Here is a 20,747-nt window from a genome sequence, read left to right on the forward strand (position 1 = left end):
TTTGAGGATGCATTTTCTTACTTCAACTTCAGTTGTCGTGACTGAAGAAGGATCAGCATATTCCACAGGATTCTTATTTAAGGATCAACCATGGCCGCATATGATATTGAGAGCTGAAAAGGAACAAAATATTTCTGTTGATGATAGAAATAATGTGGCCACTTCTGTCCCTGGTTATGTGTATGTGAAATACACCATAGATTATCTGTTTGTACTTGAAGATTGGAACAATGTTAACAGCTTCATTCAATGGGTAAAGTCATATTTTGTTTGGAATTCCCGAGCTAAGATTTTGGTGGCCATCATAACAAGGAACTACACTTCAAATGACATACAGAGGTTTTTCGAAGTAATGCACAGAGAGAGTGTTTATAATATAGTTGCTGTTGCTTCGTCCTCATTGGAAGTTAGGGAACCAACCAATGGTCTTCAGAGAGATAGAGTACACGTGTACACTTATTTTCCATTCGATGGAACTGATTGCAGATCTGGAAAGACAATAGTTAAAGTTGGTGAATGGCGCTTCGAAGAATTCCTAGTTGGTTCAGACTTTTATCCCGATAAACTGAGAAATTTGCATGGTTACCCAATATACTTTGTTCTTCGACCTATGAATCCATATGTCGTTGTACATAATAACTCTGATGGTGGTAAGTCAAAGTTGGGGGGAGAGAACGTGATGATCCTCAACGCATTTGAACAGCACATGAACTTCAGTTTACATACCACCTTCTCTTTCAATTCGTCAATCGACAAAAGGGCCTTTTCTAGGCTGCCAAATGGCACATACACGGGTTCTATATCACTGTTATTTTCTGATGGGTATGAAGGCCACTTTGAAGCCGCAATTCCGATCAGTCAATATTACTTTGACTTTGACCCAATTCTCACCAGAAGAAGTTATGAAGTTGTCTGGGTGATGCCTTATCCACGATTCTATCCAAAATGGATGAGTGTCTTGTTCCCATTCCAAATTCTACCTTGGATTCTCTTTGCACTGTCATATTTGTGCTTCAGTTTCCTAATGAAGATAACTCGTGTTACCTACACAGAGAGAAGCAACTTTGCACTAAACTCCCCCTTTCTCTTCAACTTCTCTGTTGTTCTCGGTGTGTCGGTTACAGAAATTCCTGGAACACTGATCATGAACACCACGTTTATCTTTTGGACCTCTTGCGCTCTTGTTCTTAGCGTTGCTTATCAGGCATGTCTCTTTGGATTTCTTACCCAGCCGAAAAGGTTTCCATTCGTTTCAACAATGGAAGGTTTAGTCAATTCAGATATTCCTTATGGAGGGTTTGAATACATACGCTACATGTTCTCAAACTGGAATAGTGACGTCACGAAAACGATTGTAAGGAATTGGATATCAGTAAACAATTCTCAAGAATTGCTGAACAGATAATTACTCGATAAGGGAATTGCTTTTGTTTTCGAGCCAGCAGCAGCGGAATATTATCTGTACCAGATGTTCCTGTATGACTCCTATGGCAAGCCCTTCATATACATCCTCCCAGAGAAAATCGTTCATTATCCTACAGTTTTCCTCATGAGGCGTAACTCTCCTTTCGTCAATTCCTTCGACAAGTTGATTTTAAGTTGTAATGAAGCAGGGTTACTCAGCAAATGGAGGAAAGATACAGTATTAGGAGTAAGGGACAGAGCAGAGAGACTCGTCAGTTTCAGGAGAGACAAGAAACTTGTTGTACTCAGCGTTCACGATTTAGTGGGCGCATTTCTTCTGCTTGCATTTGGATTGATGTTTAGTTTCATTAACTTCATTCTCGAAATTATATTCAGACAAATTTATATTCATTTTTCAATTACTTTCTGATCACCTTAAAATATGTAACTCTTATAACATCAAGTAATTTTATTTTCCTTGAAAGTTATTTAATTTCAGAATATTCCTCCACCATCTCAACTTTTTGACTGGTGTGACTCTTCTGAGACTAGACTTCAGGACGTTTCCCAGTCTTTCAGAAAACTCTGTGAAATAGATGGGTTTGCTAAGATAATTTTATATTATTTCCACAGTGCTTTTTTACTCGGCAGTTAGATGCTTTCAGTTTATAAAAATATTACTAGAGTCGTTTTCACGTTCAGAAGACACAATGGGCTCTTATGGGCAATGCTTTTCTTATGGGAAATACGAGCGCGCTGTTGTGAAATTTCTGGATTTACAAATTTAGCTTAAGTAAAATCGGTACCTGCAGTTTTGCAGGAAATTTTGTAGAGAATACGATGGTGAACACAAAAAACTGTTAACTTGCTTACATAATTTTAGATAAATTAAAAACGCAAATTTTCCGTGAAAACACAATTTTTACATTGTTTTCATTCCTAACGTTGAAACATGCCGTAAAATTGAAGCATTCATTATTAAAAAAATTGACACTGTTTTTTAATTGTCATAGGTGATGGTGGTACTTAGAATTTATCAATACTTTAAAGCATATTCGCATTAAAAAATATTCAAATAAAGTATGTGGAGATTTTTTATATTCGTGCAGTAGAAAATGTCGTCGCTGGCCATTTTTTGTTCTGTAATTCCAAGTAAAAACTTCCAGCGACAAAGTTGTGGAGAAAATAATGAAATTATTTTTTATAACCACTCAAAGGTTCCAAGAAATATTACTTCCATGCATTTGGAGTTTCTTTTTAACCCGAACCGCGCGCGAAGTAAGGAGACGTTGTCTGGACATCTTGAGCCGACTCACCGCTGCATTCCGGCTGTCACCACCAAGTTTTCGAGTTGTTATTTTATTTCCATTCAGTAAAAATATGAACTTCATGCAGTTTGTTATAATAGAATTGAAATTACTTAAATTTAATAATTGACAATTATTTCCAATGCTGCTGTTGTGAGCAACATTAGTGCTGTCGCAAATACACGTTGTTTTCGTTTACATTACTGTCGACATTAATACTGAAATGAAGATCACCTTTCAGTTTCCAACGTACACATAAATTCATAGACACCATATTAACCTTTGAAAGGCTTTCCGACACGTGACAAAATATGGGGCTTCAAGATAGAAATATGACATGCCTTGCTTGAGTCATTCACGTCTTAACAGTTCACGTGGGCCATAACTCATTTGTTTGTTTGGGTTGCAACTTGAATTTAACCCATGTGCCAGGGTTAAGAGTGAGAGATCTACTTTGGTCTGTTTAGACTTTTTCCCTCTCCCGAAAAAGTGTTTTCAGTTGTGTGAGCTCTCAGTGATTTTTACTTTTTTAAGTGATTTCTGAAGTGTCATATTCGTGCATTACACTCGCGTGTGTAGTGATCGCAATGGATCATAGTAAAAAGGGTAACTGTAACGTTCACAGTATAATATTAATATTAATAATTACATATAATTATCATTATATATACAAAATATGTAACACCTTCATTGTGAAGAAGGTCATCATTTCCCGGCAACATGAGCTAGCGCTGTATTGGCAACACTGTGCGGTTTCTCCATAAGCGTCGTTGTGTCTTCTGAACGTGAAAACGACTCTAGTTACTGGTTTAATAAACATTTTTTGCCTGTGATGTGTGTGACACCATGAACATTTTTACGTTCTAGGATTATGGAACAATGCAAGGACTAAATAAAATATCATAAATATATTCATCAAACTAAGGTTCATTTCAGAAATAAAGCAGAATACTTCAGAGGTTAAGATATAGAAACAATAAATGAGACAATTACAACGTTAATTAGAATTTAATTTCCTTATTTTATAATACTCTGTATATCATAATGAAACTACATTAAGTGGAAACACTCATGTAAAACCCCACTTCTACCATAAAAGATAATAGACATGATATTTACAAGCCATGAAACTAATGTTTGTTTTAATAAGTTCAAATTATCATTCTTTAATATGTAATAATGGATACTCTGCATAAAAACAACCTTGTTTCTCCATTTTCACATGGAATGGCTCATGTGCATTTGCTAATATTTAAAGTGTCTGGTTACTTATTGATTCAATTATATTTGCTTTGGTCTAAATCATATGATTGTCAATAAACTAGCAGATCTTGAAAATAAGTAATTTCCTCTCCTCTGGGAGTAATCTGTTCTATTTATTTATTATGTCAACCCGTAAGAAACCACTCTGGAAAGATTAGGAACAAAAACGAGATACAATAGTGTCGACCATCTTGAACTGCCTTATGACACCTGACATTACAGGTGTTTGGTTTCGATTAGTGCCTTTCATTCTATATTCTAGTATTCGAAATTCAATCATATCGTACGTTAAGTTTCTAACCTAACATTTTACAATTTATTTTATTCATCTGCAAGGAATCTCACTACATATTTCTAAAATAATTTAGAATGGATGTACGTACATTATTTATGAATATGAGGTTTTGACATTTCTGATGAGTTATTGTGAAGTTTTCTGCAACAATATGCCGTATTCGATCAGTTTCAGTGTGATTCTAACCGCCACTATGACAAATAAGGCATGAGAATAATACTATTAAAGATATATAATGTAGTTGATATGTACGCACGTCTGTATTAGTATGCGTAATAAATGTAGATATCTTTCGCAGATTATTATATTTGTAATTTTTCCTTATCTGATAAGGGACCTTCATCTTCAGTTCTGATATACACCTAAATTAAAATGTAAGTTTTTCAATAATATGAAATTGTTTCAATGCTTAGAATGTATTTCGAAATCTCATTAATAGAAACACATGAAACATGTACACAACATTTATAAAACCAATACTGACCTCAGTGCAAGGCGAGCACTGAATTGCATGATATACCAAAAGTAAATCTCCAAAGAATTACAATGGTTACGTCGTCACCTTGTAATCAAGGTGTCTCGGGTTCGATGCCCGGTGAAGATCAGTCCTTAAACTGTAGGTCTAATTCCGATTAGCCTCTCTGTGCAATATGTGTGCTTAAAAACTCAAGGTCAACCTAAAGAATTAAAAATGAATCGGCTATTATTATCGCCTATTGGCTGAGTGATGGTGCAGTTTCCTTTGTCTTAGGAAGCATCTTATTACTACAATAACATGAGTTACTAAAGTAAGTAATAAGTGGAATAGAAATAATAGAAATGCTCCACCGACAGAGACGTGTCATATTCTTCGCCTTGACTATTCAACTTTATCTTGGAGGAAGATTGTTGTCTGAACAAACCAAGGAGTATTTCTTCCACTTATCCAACAGGCCTGATTCAAATCAAGAATTCACAATGAAGTGGAAAGAGCTGAGGTAAGGACTTCCTTGTCTCAGAAGGAACACTTCGGAAAGCACAAGAAATTCTTTCTTTAGTATGTGAGCAATCGGTTTACCAAAGGGATCTAAACGGCCGAAGTAGTTTGTGATAAGGTCCAGTGCAGACTCGGAGGTAATAATCCCAAATTGCTCTTCGTTTAAACATTTTCTGGCTACCTCTGCTTTCAAGAATCCAATTCTCTCTTATGATAGCTTTAATATGTTCGACTGACCCTTCGTATGACTTTAAGTGTTAAGAATATCCACCGAACTGCAATTCTGACTTTATCAGATCTTCCACTGTGTTGATGTGAAGCCATAGAGGGATCCAAGGTATCCGGTGCTGAAAACGAGAGATATAAGCATCCACAAATAACCAGGAGCCTTGGAACTTAGAACTAAGGTACTTTGAGGAGGAAGATTGATTGAGATTCCAAGAAGAATGGATAAATTCTTCAAGGAGGCTGAATGCACATTAATGTTTACACTCTCAAGAACTTTTATAGCTTTCAAAATAATTGAACAAGTTAGGAAGGCGCTGACAGTTAAGCCCCAGGAAATGGGTTGATACGGTAGAAACAAGTCCATCCATGCAAGAGTTGTTTTAACCCCACAGCTAGACAGAGGTGTAAATCAAAATAATTCATATCGCGTTAAACTCATAATTATTAGGACTGCATTTCTAGAGGTCTATCAGTTCAACAAATTTTGATTGTATCACTAATTGACACGTATAGACGGACAAACAGAGGGGCACATCCGTAACCTAAGGATACTTTTATCACCTTGCTTGTCATAAAACTTCTATAAATGACAATTGAGGATCAATATTGTTGGAAGGTTGTTCTGCAGTTCTTAACACAATTTCAATTTTTACTGTCATTCTTGTTCCATAACCTAAATATCAGTATAATTATGATTAGAAAACTCACTCGCTTACCTGTGACATGCACTTGCTAACAGAGAAGTCCTTTCTTCAAATTCGAATGTAATTAAGGAACCCAGATGTTCTCAAATAATTACTTGTCACGGGTGTACTGTTTAACACGTCGTTTTAAGCATGCCACGTGCTTAATGAGAAGCCATCTAAATTATCTCTTATGTCAGAGGGTTGAGGACGTTTTTGTATTGACAAGTTTCCGAAGAACATGTGGGGAACGATGTTCGAGGAAGAAAGTATACCAATGCAGAATGCGAACGATTGTTGATCAGGTGTTCCTCTCATTGGCTTAGACATGTGACTTTCTTGGATTCGATTTGGAAACAGGAAGAGTAAGTTACTTTAGTTCGCCACGTATAGTCAGTGTCCTGGTAAAATAATGAAGGGCTAAATTAATTTTTAACCCATGGACGTGTATATTTCCTCATAATATCCTGAAAATCATATCAAGAGTAAATGAATAATTTATTTCAAAATTTCTCTAGCGTCAAATACTGACGAATTTGAGTTATTTTGTAATTTCAGTATCTATTTGTGTATATCTGCAATTGATACAATAACACTACATGATTGTTATGAATATTTTTTAACTGATTTGTATTTTATTTGTTGAAGAATTTACTTGAAGAAGTAAGACTGCTTTCTTCGTTATTTCTTTCTGGTGCTTATGACTTTTTTTGACATTCAAAGTTTCACTGCTTGAATTTATATCACGTGTAATATTTGAAAATATATTACTTTATTTTCAGGATAGTAATAAACGAGTGATGATGATAACAGAAGTCCTGGTATACCAAATGTCGCTCATATCAGTATTAGCTGAAGTTAGTCACTATATAAATCTAGACAATCAAAGAACTTTGCTGACCCTAATGATAAACATCTTGAATCAATTCCTTGTGGAAGAGAAGTGCATCGTGATAATACAAGAGGAAGGTTCATATTTAGAAAATTGTGTAAGAAATTTGACAGATTGCTGTACCCCGACAATTCACAGCATCTACACGTCATTTGAAGATGAAGACGCTGAAGAGTTCCTGCTACAGACAATGAATCTAGGATGTAAATCGTTCTTAATTTTCTCAGAGCTTGTCTTAAATATTACTCGTACCATTAACAAGGTGATGGTAGAATCTGAACAAAGAAGAGAACATAGATATCTTATTGTAACGAATTCATGTTCTCATTTGGGGGGAGGTTGCATTGATCGTTCATTTCTCAGAAGATCCCCAAACACACTCGTCGTGAAACCTTTGGCAAACAAGACTCTACATTCGGACAAAGGATTGGTTTATGAAATTCTGTCTCATCGTATAGGATACAATTTAGAACCCGCGGAAATTAGAACAATTGCGTATTGGAACGGAACCACTCTCCTTGGTGATTCTAACTTCTTTGCAGACAAATTGAAGAATCTGAATGGCGTTGCTTTGAAGATGAGTGTACTTCACCACGACCCATACATAATCTTCCAAAATGACACCCTTGATGGGACTGACTTCAGAATAGCAATTGCGTTTTCAAACATGCATAACTTTACTTGGGATTTCGACATTTCTGAAGGTGAGTATGGATATCGGTTGGAAAATGGCACCTTCGTTGGATTCATAGGATCTGTTTTGTACGGACGGTACAGTGCTGGCATTCCTGGTATGTTTTCAACACATATCATACATCCTCTGTTCGAATTGACAATACCATTTGTTCCATCATCTTTCACGTTGCTCACTCCAAAGCCTAAATACAACATCAGCTTGTGGTCCTTACTCGAATCTTACGATCTTCTCACCTGGAGTCTTATCATAGCTTTTGTCATAGTCAGTTCTCTCTGTCTGCACTGCTTTGCTATACTGTACCACAAGGCATTTCCTGAAGCAGTAATAAGTCCCTACACAGCTAAAACGTATGCATTTCTGCACTGTGTAAGTCTGTTAGTGGGTATTGGTGTAGAAGAATCTCCTGTCACACCCATAAGACATCTGCTACTGTCCACTTCGCTTGTTTCTATGCTATTGATTACTGGATTTAACTGCAAAATTGTATCGCATCTGACAATTCCTGTTTCGGATAAACCAATAGATACCATCGAATTGTTCGTGAATTCGGGACTCCAATGGGGAACCGTCGAACGAGGTTACATGGAACTTTTGAAAACCATCGAAGATGAAAATGTTCGAAAGATGGTATCAAGGATCTTGGACGAGAATGACGGTCAGGTGCTGAACGATCTCGTGAAAACGGTAGGAATTGGGATAATGGTGGATAAGACCGTTTCAGGATACCTGTGTAATGCCGATTACCTGGATGAGAAAGCGCTGCTTCAGTTGCATCTTATGCAGGAGGAAATATCGTTTTATGTCAGTTTAATGACCGAGAGAAGATTTCCATTAATTGCGAAATTCAATTATTTTTTGAGGAGACTTCAAAGCAGTGGTATAATTTTTCAATGGGACAGAGAGATATTTAGGCAAAACAGACCCAAGAAATTTGATATACTGCGTGATACTGAAGTGAGTTCTCAACCAAAGCCCTTAATAATTGAACATATACGAGTGTCATTTGCTCTAATGGGTATTGGATTAGTGTTGTCATTATATACACTAACAATTGAAGTGTTTATAAAGAGAGTTGAAAACAAATAGTGTGCACACTGTTTGAAACTCTTTCATGCTATAGGAGGGTTACATGGGACGTGAGGATGTGCACAGCCGCCATGTTTGCGGCCAATTTTATTTGTTGTTTTCAAGAAAATATACACCACGTAGCATTCGTTACACATGCACCAACTGCACGTTTGTTATAAATCACGAATGTCTATGTTAGTATATCCCGCCAACCGCTTACAAGAACTGGCCTCAATCATGGCTATTCGAAACCACAATGCAATAGTTCGTGACGTACTTTAAACACACCTATGGAGTACAATATTCATCAAGCCAATGAAATATTTATCTTAATTCGGAAGAAGCAATGATTGGTATGCGTTGTGTTTCTAACATGCAATTGTAAGCTATATCTTGTCAGCATTGGTTGTTCTTGCATAAATAAAACCCAATAAAAAATATTAGAATATATAACCTTGTAAACTAGCCACGCAGAGTGAAAAAGAAAATTATTACTTCAAGACACAGGTTCTTGAACCATACAAACAATATGTATTTATACTCAATCTCTTCTAAAAAAAATACATATATTTAGTGAAAATTATACTTTCGTTATAATTTCCAGAATTTAATTTTGCATCTAGTTTTAGCATTGAACAAGGTTGCACTCTTGTTCCCAATTCTCCGGAATCTGTGATGCTGTCACTTCTAAAAATTGATTCAAAGGACACATGACGTCACACCCTAGGACAGATATTTCCTGTACATCTGCTTCGAGGCCATTTTTGTACAAAACCTGCAGAAAAAAATAATAACAGTAAAGTTGGTTACGACGTACAGTCACGGACACTGCTGGGTTGTAATGATCCCATTGAAAGTCAATGGATTCATTAGAACCCAGAACTGTCCATGACTGTACATAAGTTGATGATATTTGCATAAAATAATATGGAGCAAAGACTAAAAGTCAGAAGAAAATGAACAAGGATAGAAAAACATTTTTCAACGACTACGTTGTACAAAAATAATAATAATAACTGTATTTTGTTTCTATAGTTTATAAGGATAAAGGGGTGCAGGGTCTAGTCGGTAAGGTGTCGGGCTGCATCACGGAAGAGACGGGTTCGATTCTCGGGGTGGATGATCTAAGGTCGGAGTTTTTCCAGCTCTTGGGTTGACCCAGCCTCAAATCAATGGGTGAGGTGGGTAAATGTGGCCGGAGCGTGGTGGTTCGTGGTTTGTTTCTCGCTGACACAGCCGTCACACTGTCGTCTCCCCAATTGGCGGAAGGCCTATAGAGTTATACCTTTTGCCATATAAATATCAAAACCAGACAGTTTTTCAGGCACCTTATGCCCACTATTTGGTAAACATTCCATTCCTGTTTCGTTTTTATCATTCTGCTTGCAAACAGGGACCGTCTCATCAAAGAAGCAATAGCCATACACAGAAGAAAAGGTCAACCTCAACAGGGACACGGGACTCAAACTGGTTCCAGCCTGGTTAGCGATAGTCGACTGGGAGCGCGGACGTCGGAGAAACGCCACCTGATTGGCCCGCCACCTACACCGGACCCCTCCCACACCAAATAAACATAACGTCACCCTGACTTATCTCTGCACTTCATTCCCTGAAGATGAGTGACGTTAGCTCCAGAAAGCTCGGAAGCCTTTCCGGAAATCAACTGGCTGATTGCCCGAGAAAACCTGTTCAATATTCGTCGCCAGGAAAGCTTCGAGAATTAATTTAGCGACGCAGAATATTTTCTGTTTCGATTGTAATGGGTAATCCTTTCTAGACACACCCGTAGGCGCCGCCACATAAAGGCAAGAAGGGGCATTTGACATCCACTTTCTCCTGATTTTTTATTTTAGTAGGTAATTCCATTAAAAACTGTACTTGGTTAAATAGACCCATTTCTCTGAGTTTTTCCTATTGTATAGTTATCAACTGTATAACTAAAGTTATTAACATGATTGATTGATTGATTTAGTTTATTTTACTTCCCGCTCTGAGCCTCTTGGCTAATTTGCAAAGATGGGGATGAGTGATGAAATGATGAAACTGATGAATGGATATTCACAAACAACCAAGCCCGAGCGGGATTCGAACCCGGAACCCTTGGCGTCGCTGTGCGATGTGCTAACCACTTTATATATATAAGTAGTGTGATTTGTGGTACAACCAGCTCGAGAAATGATGAACCCCTCTCAGGCAGATTTGGCTACACTTAAAACTTGCTCAACATGCCCATATGAGCTTTTTGCTCAAGTGTGGAGCCCTGTCTAATCCAAGGTTTTTGTAAAAATGCCCTCGGGAACTTCCTGTGAAATGATGAGCCCCCTCAGATTGATTTGTCCACACTTACAAAAGGCACTTCTGTCATATTGTTGTCCATAAGCTTGTTAAAAATATGCCCCTCTTGATATTTTTTTTTGCCCACACCTAAAACTAAGCCACCCTCACACACACACACATATTTACTTCCGGTCCACTTCCGGTCCACTTCCGGTCCACTTCCGGTTCACTTCCTGTTCACTTCCGGTCCACTTCCGGTTTGCCTACTTCCGGTCCACTTCCGGCCCACTTGTGACCTATTTCTGGTTTATTTCTATTGCATCATGTTGTGCAACAAATTATTAGACATGTGTTGTTTTCTGATTGGTTGGTTATGACATAATGTGATGATGTGTTATATTCTGATTGGCTTATTGTTTCAGATGTTTTCAATGCGGTCTGTGCTTAGGCTATATAAAGAGATTTTCCATTGCATATCAGCCAGTATTGTGAGAGTTGTTGAAGAGTAAGGGTGTGTTGTTGCAGTGCTGCTCATATTTTTTAAACACAAGAATATTGCAGATTTGTATAAATTGAATTACAAATCTATTTGATTTAATATACAGAATTTTTGACAACCTGTCATAGGTTTATTAAGTATAAAGTTTTGATTTGGACCCCAAGAAATTTTATATAAATAGCAAAGCCAAAAATATTAACACACACACACACACACACACACACACAAATCACACTGCTGAACCCAACTGATATTTTTATTAAGCATAGAATTTTGATTTGAACCCCAGGAAATCTTATATAATAAACAACAACAAAAATGCCAAATCAAAAATATTGTAATCAATGCAAAAAGAATATAACCAGCCCCAATTGGGCCAGGCATCAAAGGAATTGTAATCCAGACAAATGCAGAACTCCCACAAAAATATGCCCTAAATGCCATAGAAAATATAATCTGGAATATTTCACATATAAACATAAAGGTACTTGCTCTGCACAGTCATCAACATTGACCCCACAACCATCTACATCTGGTCTGAAAAGGAAGCATGAAACACCTGTTAATGCTGGACCAGCAAAGCAGCCACGCTATGAACCCATCCATAGCAGTTTTGCTGGCCAATTAAGGGATTACCGGTTTGTATCAGAGCCAAGATGTGGTATTAAGAATTTTTTGAACAGTTTAAATCCTGATGTGCAGGCAATTCTAAATGCACAAAATGGCTCTTATAAGCTGTCCCTCAAATTGTTTACACAATATAAGAAGCCAAATGGCACAAAATTTACACAGCCCCACATAACAGAAACTGTACCTGTATATTCAAATACAAATTCAGACAAAATAATAAGCAGTTTGATAGATCAATTGGTTATTAAACACTCTGAATTTGCTGCAAAAGAGTCTGGATGGAGCCTATGCGGATCTCCACACAAGCTCTATGTTAATATTTCTGAATTGAGCCCATTACAAGGACCTACATATTTGCCATTACCTGCCAATATGAAAAACAAACAAGCCGTGGTTAATATAAAAAATAATGATGAGAAATGCTTTTTGTGGTGTATTTTAGCTGCTTTGTATCCAGTTTCAAGGAATCCTGATAGAATAACTTATTATAAACAACATGAAAATGATTTTGATGAGGCAATGGAGGGTTTAGAATATCCAATGTCTGTTCAGAATATTGATAAATTTGAAAAAAAAGGCCAGGAATATCAATGGTAAACAATTATCTATTAATGTATTTACTTGTTCCACTGGCCGTGGCAATTGCTTGATAGCACCTCTCAGAATCAGTACATTTGATGATGATTCTGCTGTTCCGATTGATCTGCTCTTAATTGAAGAGGATGGCACATATCATTACACTCTGATACAAAATCTTGAAGCTTTAGTGAGAACACAACTAGAAAAATCCAATACAATATTCAAGTTGTGCAGAAGATGTTTAACTGTATTTTATGGTCAAAAAATGGTAAAAGGGGTTCGTGAAGAGAGTGCAGAAATTGCAAAAAATAAGTTAATTGAGCATTTAAAATACTGTAAAAATCATAAACCTGTTCATATGGTGATGCCTAATCCAAGTGAAAATTGCAAATTCAAAAAGTTTGAAGCCTTGTTGGAACACCCAGCATATATTGTCTGTGATTTTGAATCAATCCTCAAACCTCTTGCATTCTGCAATCCAGATCCCGAAGAATCTTCAATTACACCATACCAGCTACATGAACCTTCCAGCTTTTGTTATGTGGTTATACGGGATGGTGTAGCTAGTGAGCCACACTTATACATGGGACCAGATGCCATCAAAATATTTGCACATAGAATAGAAAATGAGTGCCGTGACATAGCATCTAACATCTTATTAAAATCAAAGCCTATGTTGCCTTTAACAGAGAAACAGATTGAAGATTTCAACAATGCAGAAAAATGCCCGGTATGTGATTCTGAATTTTCAGATACAAATATCAAGGTGAAACACCATTCTCATACAGATGGTAAATTCTTAATGGCCCTGTGTAATAGCTGTAATATTAAGATCCAGAGACCAAAATTTGTTCCCATATTTTGCCATGGTGCATCCAATTATGATTTTCATCATTTGATCAGGTACGAGGGGTTTGACAAGCAGAATTTAAATATTTTAGCTGAAAATAGTGAAAAATATATTGCTATTAGCAAGATAATTAAAGTTAATGGTGTTTCAATTCACTTAAGATTTCTTGATTCATACAGAATTTTATCGGCTAGCCTGGCTACACTGGCCACTCAATTTTCTGATGATCAATTCAAAATCACATGTGCTTCGTTTCCAAATCAGGACCTGAAATTAATTAGGCGGAAGGGTGTATATCCATATGATTATGTTACAGATTTTTCTAAATTTGATGAGTGTTCTCTGCCACCACAACAAGAGTTTTACAGCAAAATCAGAGGATCTGGAATCACTGATGAAGATTATCACCATGCCCAGTTGATGTGGAACAATTTAAAATGCCAGACATTTGGTGATTATCACAAGGCTTATTTAAAACTTGATGTGACCCTCTTAGCTGATATACTGCAGGCATTCAGAAAATCTTCCATGCAAAATTATAAGCTGGATCCAATGTATTTTTACAGTGCTCCGGGCCTAGCATGGTCTGCAATGTTTTTAAACACTAAAATGCAATTGGATCTGATCCAGGATCAAGATATGTATCTGTTTATGGAACAATGTATAAGAGGAGGCAAGGTGCAATGTTCTCAGAGATATGCCAGAGCAAATAACAAATATATTCCTGATTGTGATCCAGCACTGCCATCAAATTATATACTGTATGTAGATGCCAACAGCCTCTATGGTTATGCTATGATGAAAAAAACTGCCATATGCAGGGCTTGAGTGGGTCGAAGATTTCAATATTGAAGATCTTCAGGATTTTGATGACAGTGACTACGGCCTGTTCTTAGAAGTTGATCTGACAATTCCTGATGATTTACACAACACATTTTTTGATCTGCCCCCAATTCCTGAGGTTAAGTGTTCACCTGGCTCTAAACAGAAGAAATTGATGATGACTCTAGAGCCGAAACAGGATTATGTCATATATTACAAAAACCTTCAGTTCCTAATAAATCATGGTGTCCAAGTGACCAAAGTTGGAAAAGTTTTGAGGTTCAGGCACTCAAGATGGTTGAAACCATATATTGATACAAACACAGAGCTTCGAACATCTGCAATGAGCCAATTTGATAAGACCTTGTTTAAATTGATGGTCAATTCTGTGTATGGCAAAACAATAGAAAATGTCAGAAAACATATTGATGTTAAAATAATTACTGACCCCAGCCGGAGCAAAAAATTGATAGCAAAGCCCAACTTCAATTACAGAAGAATTTATGATGAGAATATGGCACTTTTCAACATGAAAAAAACAAAGATTAAGTTTGATGAGCCTATTTATGTAGGGGCTGTGATATTGGAATTGGCCAAATTACACATGTTAAAATTGTTTTATAATGTGTTGAAGCCTTTTTATAAGGATCGTGTAAAACTGATGTACATGGACACAGATAGTTTTGTTCTTGATATTCAAACAGAAGATGTTTATCAAGATATAGCACAGCCTGAATTGTTTAAATATTTTGATACCACTGAACATTCAAAAATTAAACACCACAACAAAAAGGTGCCTGGCAAGTTAAAAGATGAGACACTTGGTGATGTTATTGTGGCATTTGCTGGGTTAAGAGCCAAGATGTACAGTTTTGAAACATGTAGTGGCGCTGTTGCAAAAAAAGCCAAGGGCATTGGCAGAGTGACTGTTGACAAAGAGCTTGAATTTGAAGATTACAAAAATTGCCTCAAATCATGTAGCACAATCAGAACATCAGAAAATAGAATTCAGAGTGTGGATCACTTGTTGACTACAAATATTGTAAGAAAAGTGGCTCTGGACCCACATGATGATAAGAGATGCATTTTATCATGTGGCATACATACTCTACCATGGGGTCATTGTGATTTGAAAAGTGTTAATCAATGCCCAATTACAGAGCATGATTTGAAATAAATAAACATGCCTATGAACTTATTTGGGTTCAAAAAACAGGCTATTATGGACCTGCCAACACCACAACCCTCTTCTGATATGATATCTAAACTAAGTGCTTTGTTAATTATTCATCTGAACAGCATACTTACAGATGTTGATGATGAAACAGGTAAAACATTGTACATATTTAACAATAATTTAAATCATTACCAATTACCTGTAGGTGGTGAATTGTAATTTATTACAACCCCTGAGGGTAATGTCAAGATTTCAGTAGGGAGAAATATTTATAGAATTAAGCACTCAAACATGATTTCTGGCACTGTATATACTGTTTCTGCTGGTGACTGCTTATATATTGAGGTCCCTGGATCCTATGACAAGCTTATACCTTTCTTTTATAGAATTAAGAATTAGATATTCAATAATAAATAACCACTAAAACAAAAATGCCTAATGATATATTTGGCCATACAAGACATGAAGATCACAGTGATGAGATTCTGATGCTTGATGTCAGAGTCAAGAAATTAAGAAGTGATTTACAAGCTTTACAAACCACACTCAATGCCAGTCTTCAACTAGAAATTACAAATTTACAATCACAATGCATGGACCCTCTTCTTAAAATTGATTCTGAACTCAAAGTGCTGCTTCAGAAATATACTGACCTGGCAACATTGGATAATTTTCAAAGTTTAGAAGAAGCTGTAGCAGATCTTCAAGCCAAATTTAAGACCCAGGCCACCAACTCTGAGCAATTGAAACAGCAATTGGAAGAGCAGATAAATAATGTCCAGACACAGCTCCAAACAATTGTCAAAAGCATAAAATCACAAGAAGATTTTGATCTAGTGATTTCCACTCTAAAGGAACAGATTCAATCACTCCAGATACCTAATCTGGACCCCTTGAACAATGCCATAGCCGAGGTTAAAGAAAAAATTGAGACACTTGAAAATTTTATGAACAACTTGCCATCTTCTGATGCTTTGAGTGCAATAACTCGGAGTGTTGCCAACATTAAGCTGCAACTTGAAACATATGAAGATTTTGGAAAAATTCAAAGTACCATAACCCATCTTGAGGGTACAATAGCAGCAGTGCAAAGTGATTTGACAAATGTACAAGAATCCCGCCTGCCTGGTATTGTAGACACACTTGTCAGTGTCCAGCAACAGATCACAAAGCTTGAAAACCTCAACACTGAATCTGAGCTATCTCATTTTCATTACTTGATCGATGATATCCAAACAAAACTTGAAATTTTACAACAATCAACACCCACTCAGGCTGATATAGCCCTGCTCCAAAATGCTATGCAAAATGTGGCTGATGCTTCTGAATTAAATAATGTGAAATTGGCACTTGAATCTTTGCAAAATACTGTATCAAATCTGCCTACATCACAGGAACTTAAAAATATAAAGAGGGCAGTGAATCGCATATTGAAATCAGAAGATATCAAGAATATCCAGACAGAGATCAAACAACTCACTCAAACAGTGGCCACTCTACCAACTAATCAACATATTAATGAACTGCATGCCCTGTTTGAGGATATCAGAAGACAGGTCCATGATCTTACTGCTCAAAATTCAAAATTGGCAGTTATTGAAAATTTGCAACAAATTGTAGCTAATATCAAGCAACAGCTAGGGACCATGGAATCCAATCAAGCAAATGCTCTGTCTGTTTTTGCCACCCAGCTTCAAGAGATTGTGCAACAATACAAGAAACTTGTTGTGGACATAATGATCAAGCCAGGCCATGATGATGTTGTTAGGACCATCAATGAGCACCTTGAATCTGTAACAAGCAGATTGCTTACAGCAGAAAAAGAAATAACCGGCATAATTGAGAATCCAAAACATACAATAATTCTTGAATTGTACAGCATCCCCAACAAAGAATATGATTCACCATTTACACCAGGTGGCAAGATATATATGCTGTCCCCTGCACAATTTTATTACCAGTTTTTTGTTGGGGGCACACTGAGACCAATCAAGATCAAATATTGGCTTCAACCACAGGCACATCACTACCCCACCTTATCAATAACAAATGCTGACAACAAAGCAAAAATCACCAGTGTAGAGTTAGAGGATTTTACAGATCCCAATACATTAGAAACATCTTATGCTGAAGATGATGGATCTCTGGAATTTAATATACAAATAGGAGACAAATTATATTTAGAAAATCCTGCAGTATCAGCTGCTGAACACCCCATAGCTGCAATATTCTTGTTTTCATATTATGTCTAGACAAATTATTGTTGATGAATTACACAGACAAGCCAGACATAATTATAAGAGACTGCCAGTAGTCACAAAAGGCATAGATGATTTATGGCAGAGCGACTTGATTGAGATGGCAAGTGGACAGCTGAAAAACTTAGACAAAATCAACAAGGGCTACAAGTATCTACTTACTGTAATAGACACATTTTCAAAATTTGCCTGGGCTGTGCCACTCAAATCCAAGACTGGAAAATGTGTTACAGAAGCCATCAGGACAAGCATCAATCAGAGTGGAAGATCACCGCGCTATTTGCAAACAGATAATGGCAAAGAATTTTATAATTCTGTGTTCCAACAATTTATTAAAAGTCAGTCAATACAACATTATTCGAGTTACAGTGATCTCAAGGCCTCAATTGTAGAGAGATTCAACAAAACCCTAAAAAATCTTATGTATAAACAATTTACACTTCAAGGTAATTATAAATGGCTTAATATTCTTCCAGAACTTCTACATAAATATAACAACTCGGTTCATTCCACAATCAACATGAAACCCTCTGAAGTAACTTCATCTGATGAGCAAAAATTGATCAGAACTGTTTATTATCCTAGATACCAGCCAACAACAAGAAAGGCCAAATACAAGGTGGGTGATCAAGTAAGAATCAGCAAATATAAGCACTTATTCAAAAGAGGCTTTACAAGAAACTGGAGCACTGAATTATTTACAGTGGTTCAAGTTAAACCTGGGACCCTTAACACATATATAATAAAAGACCACCGAGGAGAAATTCTCAAAGGCCGGTTCTATGAAGAAGAACTCAACAAAACTAAGCAGCGTGACACATATCTCATAGAAAAAATCATCCGCAGAAAAGGCAACAAGTTATTTGTCAAATGGCTAGGACTTCCAGAACACAGCTGGATCGATGCAGACAAAGTGATAATATGAGCACCTTGGATGTTATAAAGAGGCTGCCAGAACCTGAACAGCAGATTAAGAGAAATGGCAAGTTGCTGCCTGAAAATATTAGATGTCTTATTGTTGGGCCATCAGCTTGTGGTAAAACTACACTAATGATTGATAATTTTTTATTGGCACCCAACTGGTTAGACTGGAAAAACAGGCACTTGTATGTTTTCTCTAAGAGCTTGGAACAATTAAAATATCAGCAGCTGATGAAGCTATATGATGGACTGGATATTGCCACTTTTGAATCAGATGTTAAGCCACTTCATGAATGTCTCGATAATTCTGTTGTTGTGTTTGATGACATTATACTGGATAATCAAAACAAGGTTAGAAATTTCTTTACACAGGGCCGACACAAAAACATTGATTGCTTCTACCTGGCACAGACTTTTTCAAAAATACCGAAGCAGCTGATCCGAGACAACAGCAATTTTATATGTGTGTTTCATCAAGATCATACCAACCTCAAACACATACATGATGAATATGTAGGTGGGGACTTGAGCTACAATGATTTTTCCAAGTTTTGCAGTAGGTGCTGGAACCAGGACAGTTATGGGTTTGTCACAATTGATATGACAAGAAAACCCAATAGTGGCAAATACAGAAATAAAATCAACAATTTTCTAGACATTGAAACATATATAAATAACCATGAAAAGGCCAATCATTGATGATCTTAAATTAAGAGATTATCTTGTAAAAAGATTTAAGGGATGGAAATCACAGAACCGAGGAATTTATGAACAACACAAACAAACAGAACAGCCTATTATTGATCCTATTAGTGAATTAGGTAAAAATATCAAAACTGTTACAGAGCAAAATCAAAATTTGATCACAGAGCTTGTACCTGTAGCTGCAAGGAACATATTAGATTATCCAATCACCCCACTTTCCAGTATTCATACACCTAGTCCTGTTGCTCCTCGAAGAATTGAAGCTACTCAGGATCCTATTGAATTGGGTCTTCTTGCTCAAAAATATTTAAGCACACCTAAAGACAACAAAGATGAGGTCTTTGGCTTATATGATGACACAGAGCGTGATGGTAGCATCATACATAGAATTGGCAATTTCAGAGTAACATTTATGGGAGATGATCTCATTGTATATTCAGAATCTCATCTTGGAGAAAAAGGTTATTTTGTTAAATATCCCGGCACACCTGGGTTGTGGGAACTGATGACTAGGAAAAGGCCTGGCAACTATACAGATCAAGATTATGAGCACTACAACGAAATATTAATAAAATCAGATGCTCTATACCAGAACAATGATCCCACACAAAAAAGAGTCAAGTCTAGCAGTGGAGCAAAATACAACAATTTAATCAAGCCCATATGGTCACAAATTAAGACAGGCAGTGGAATCAAACAATACAACACCCTGCCTAAAGAATGTGTGTGGGTTGATGATGTCAGGAAATTTGTAGATAGGTTATTGGTGATAGCTGGGGAGGAAAATGCTGGCAACCACAATTTTTACAATGAAAAAGTTGGAATTATGGACATGATAAGCACAAAATTTTCTAATTTTATAGTGAATGACACTAAGGGGATTGGATATCTTATAAAAATTATTAATACTCTACCACCTAAATTTTGGAATATTTCTGAGGGCCGGGGGTTGGTTAATGACATTATAAACAAGCTGCCATTTGAACTACACATTCCAGGCTATCAGTATTGTGGTCCAGGCACAAAATTGGACCATAGATTAAACAGAGGTGATCCTGGTTTTAATCCCCTAGATGCTGCTTGTAGAGACCATGACATAGCATACAACACACATACTGATCTTGACAAGAGACATGTTGCAGACAAAAAATTAGAAGAGGCTGCATTTGGTAGATTTGTAAGCAAAGATGCTTCTTTGAGTGAGAGAATAGCAGCA

The 20,747-nt window shown here is 36.7% G+C and overlaps 2 protein-coding genes across 3 annotated transcripts in view; one reads left to right on the top strand and one right to left on the bottom strand.

Moving 5' to 3' along the window:
* Nucleotides 1-6,986: 6,986 nt before the first annotated feature.
* Nucleotides 6,987-8,831, top strand: LOC145981728 (glutamate receptor ionotropic, delta-2-like). Its single transcript, XM_083115137.1, has one exon. It carries the CDS (start codon nucleotides 6,987-6,989, stop codon nucleotides 8,829-8,831), a length of 1,845 nt encoding a protein of 614 aa, XP_082971263.1.
* Nucleotides 8,832-9,417: 586 nt separating this feature from the next.
* The window catches only part of LOC145981782 (lysosomal acid phosphatase-like), a 76,637-nt gene continuing 65,307 nt past the window's right edge, over nucleotides 9,418-20,747 (bottom strand). For both annotated transcript variants that reach the window (XM_083115198.1, XM_083115197.1), the window contains one exon: nucleotides 9,418-9,588. In XM_083115198.1, coding sequence (XP_082971324.1) covers nucleotides 9,439-9,588 — 150 coding nt within the window. In that variant the 3' untranslated portion in view covers nucleotides 9,418-9,438. The remainder of the gene's footprint in view (nucleotides 9,589-20,747) is intronic.

This window comes from Lepisma saccharinum, chromosome 30 (genome assembly GCF_977018435.1).
Source record: "Lepisma saccharinum chromosome 30, izLepSacc3.1, whole genome shotgun sequence".
NCBI classification, from domain to species: Eukaryota; Metazoa; Arthropoda; class Insecta; order Zygentoma; family Lepismatidae; genus Lepisma; species Lepisma saccharinum.

Bases quoted from the DNA above. Each gene is read 5' to 3' on its own strand.
- LOC145981728 (XM_083115137.1), top strand. From the start codon at position 6,987: ATGTCGCTCATATCAGTATTAGCTGAAGTTAGTCACTATATAAATCTA.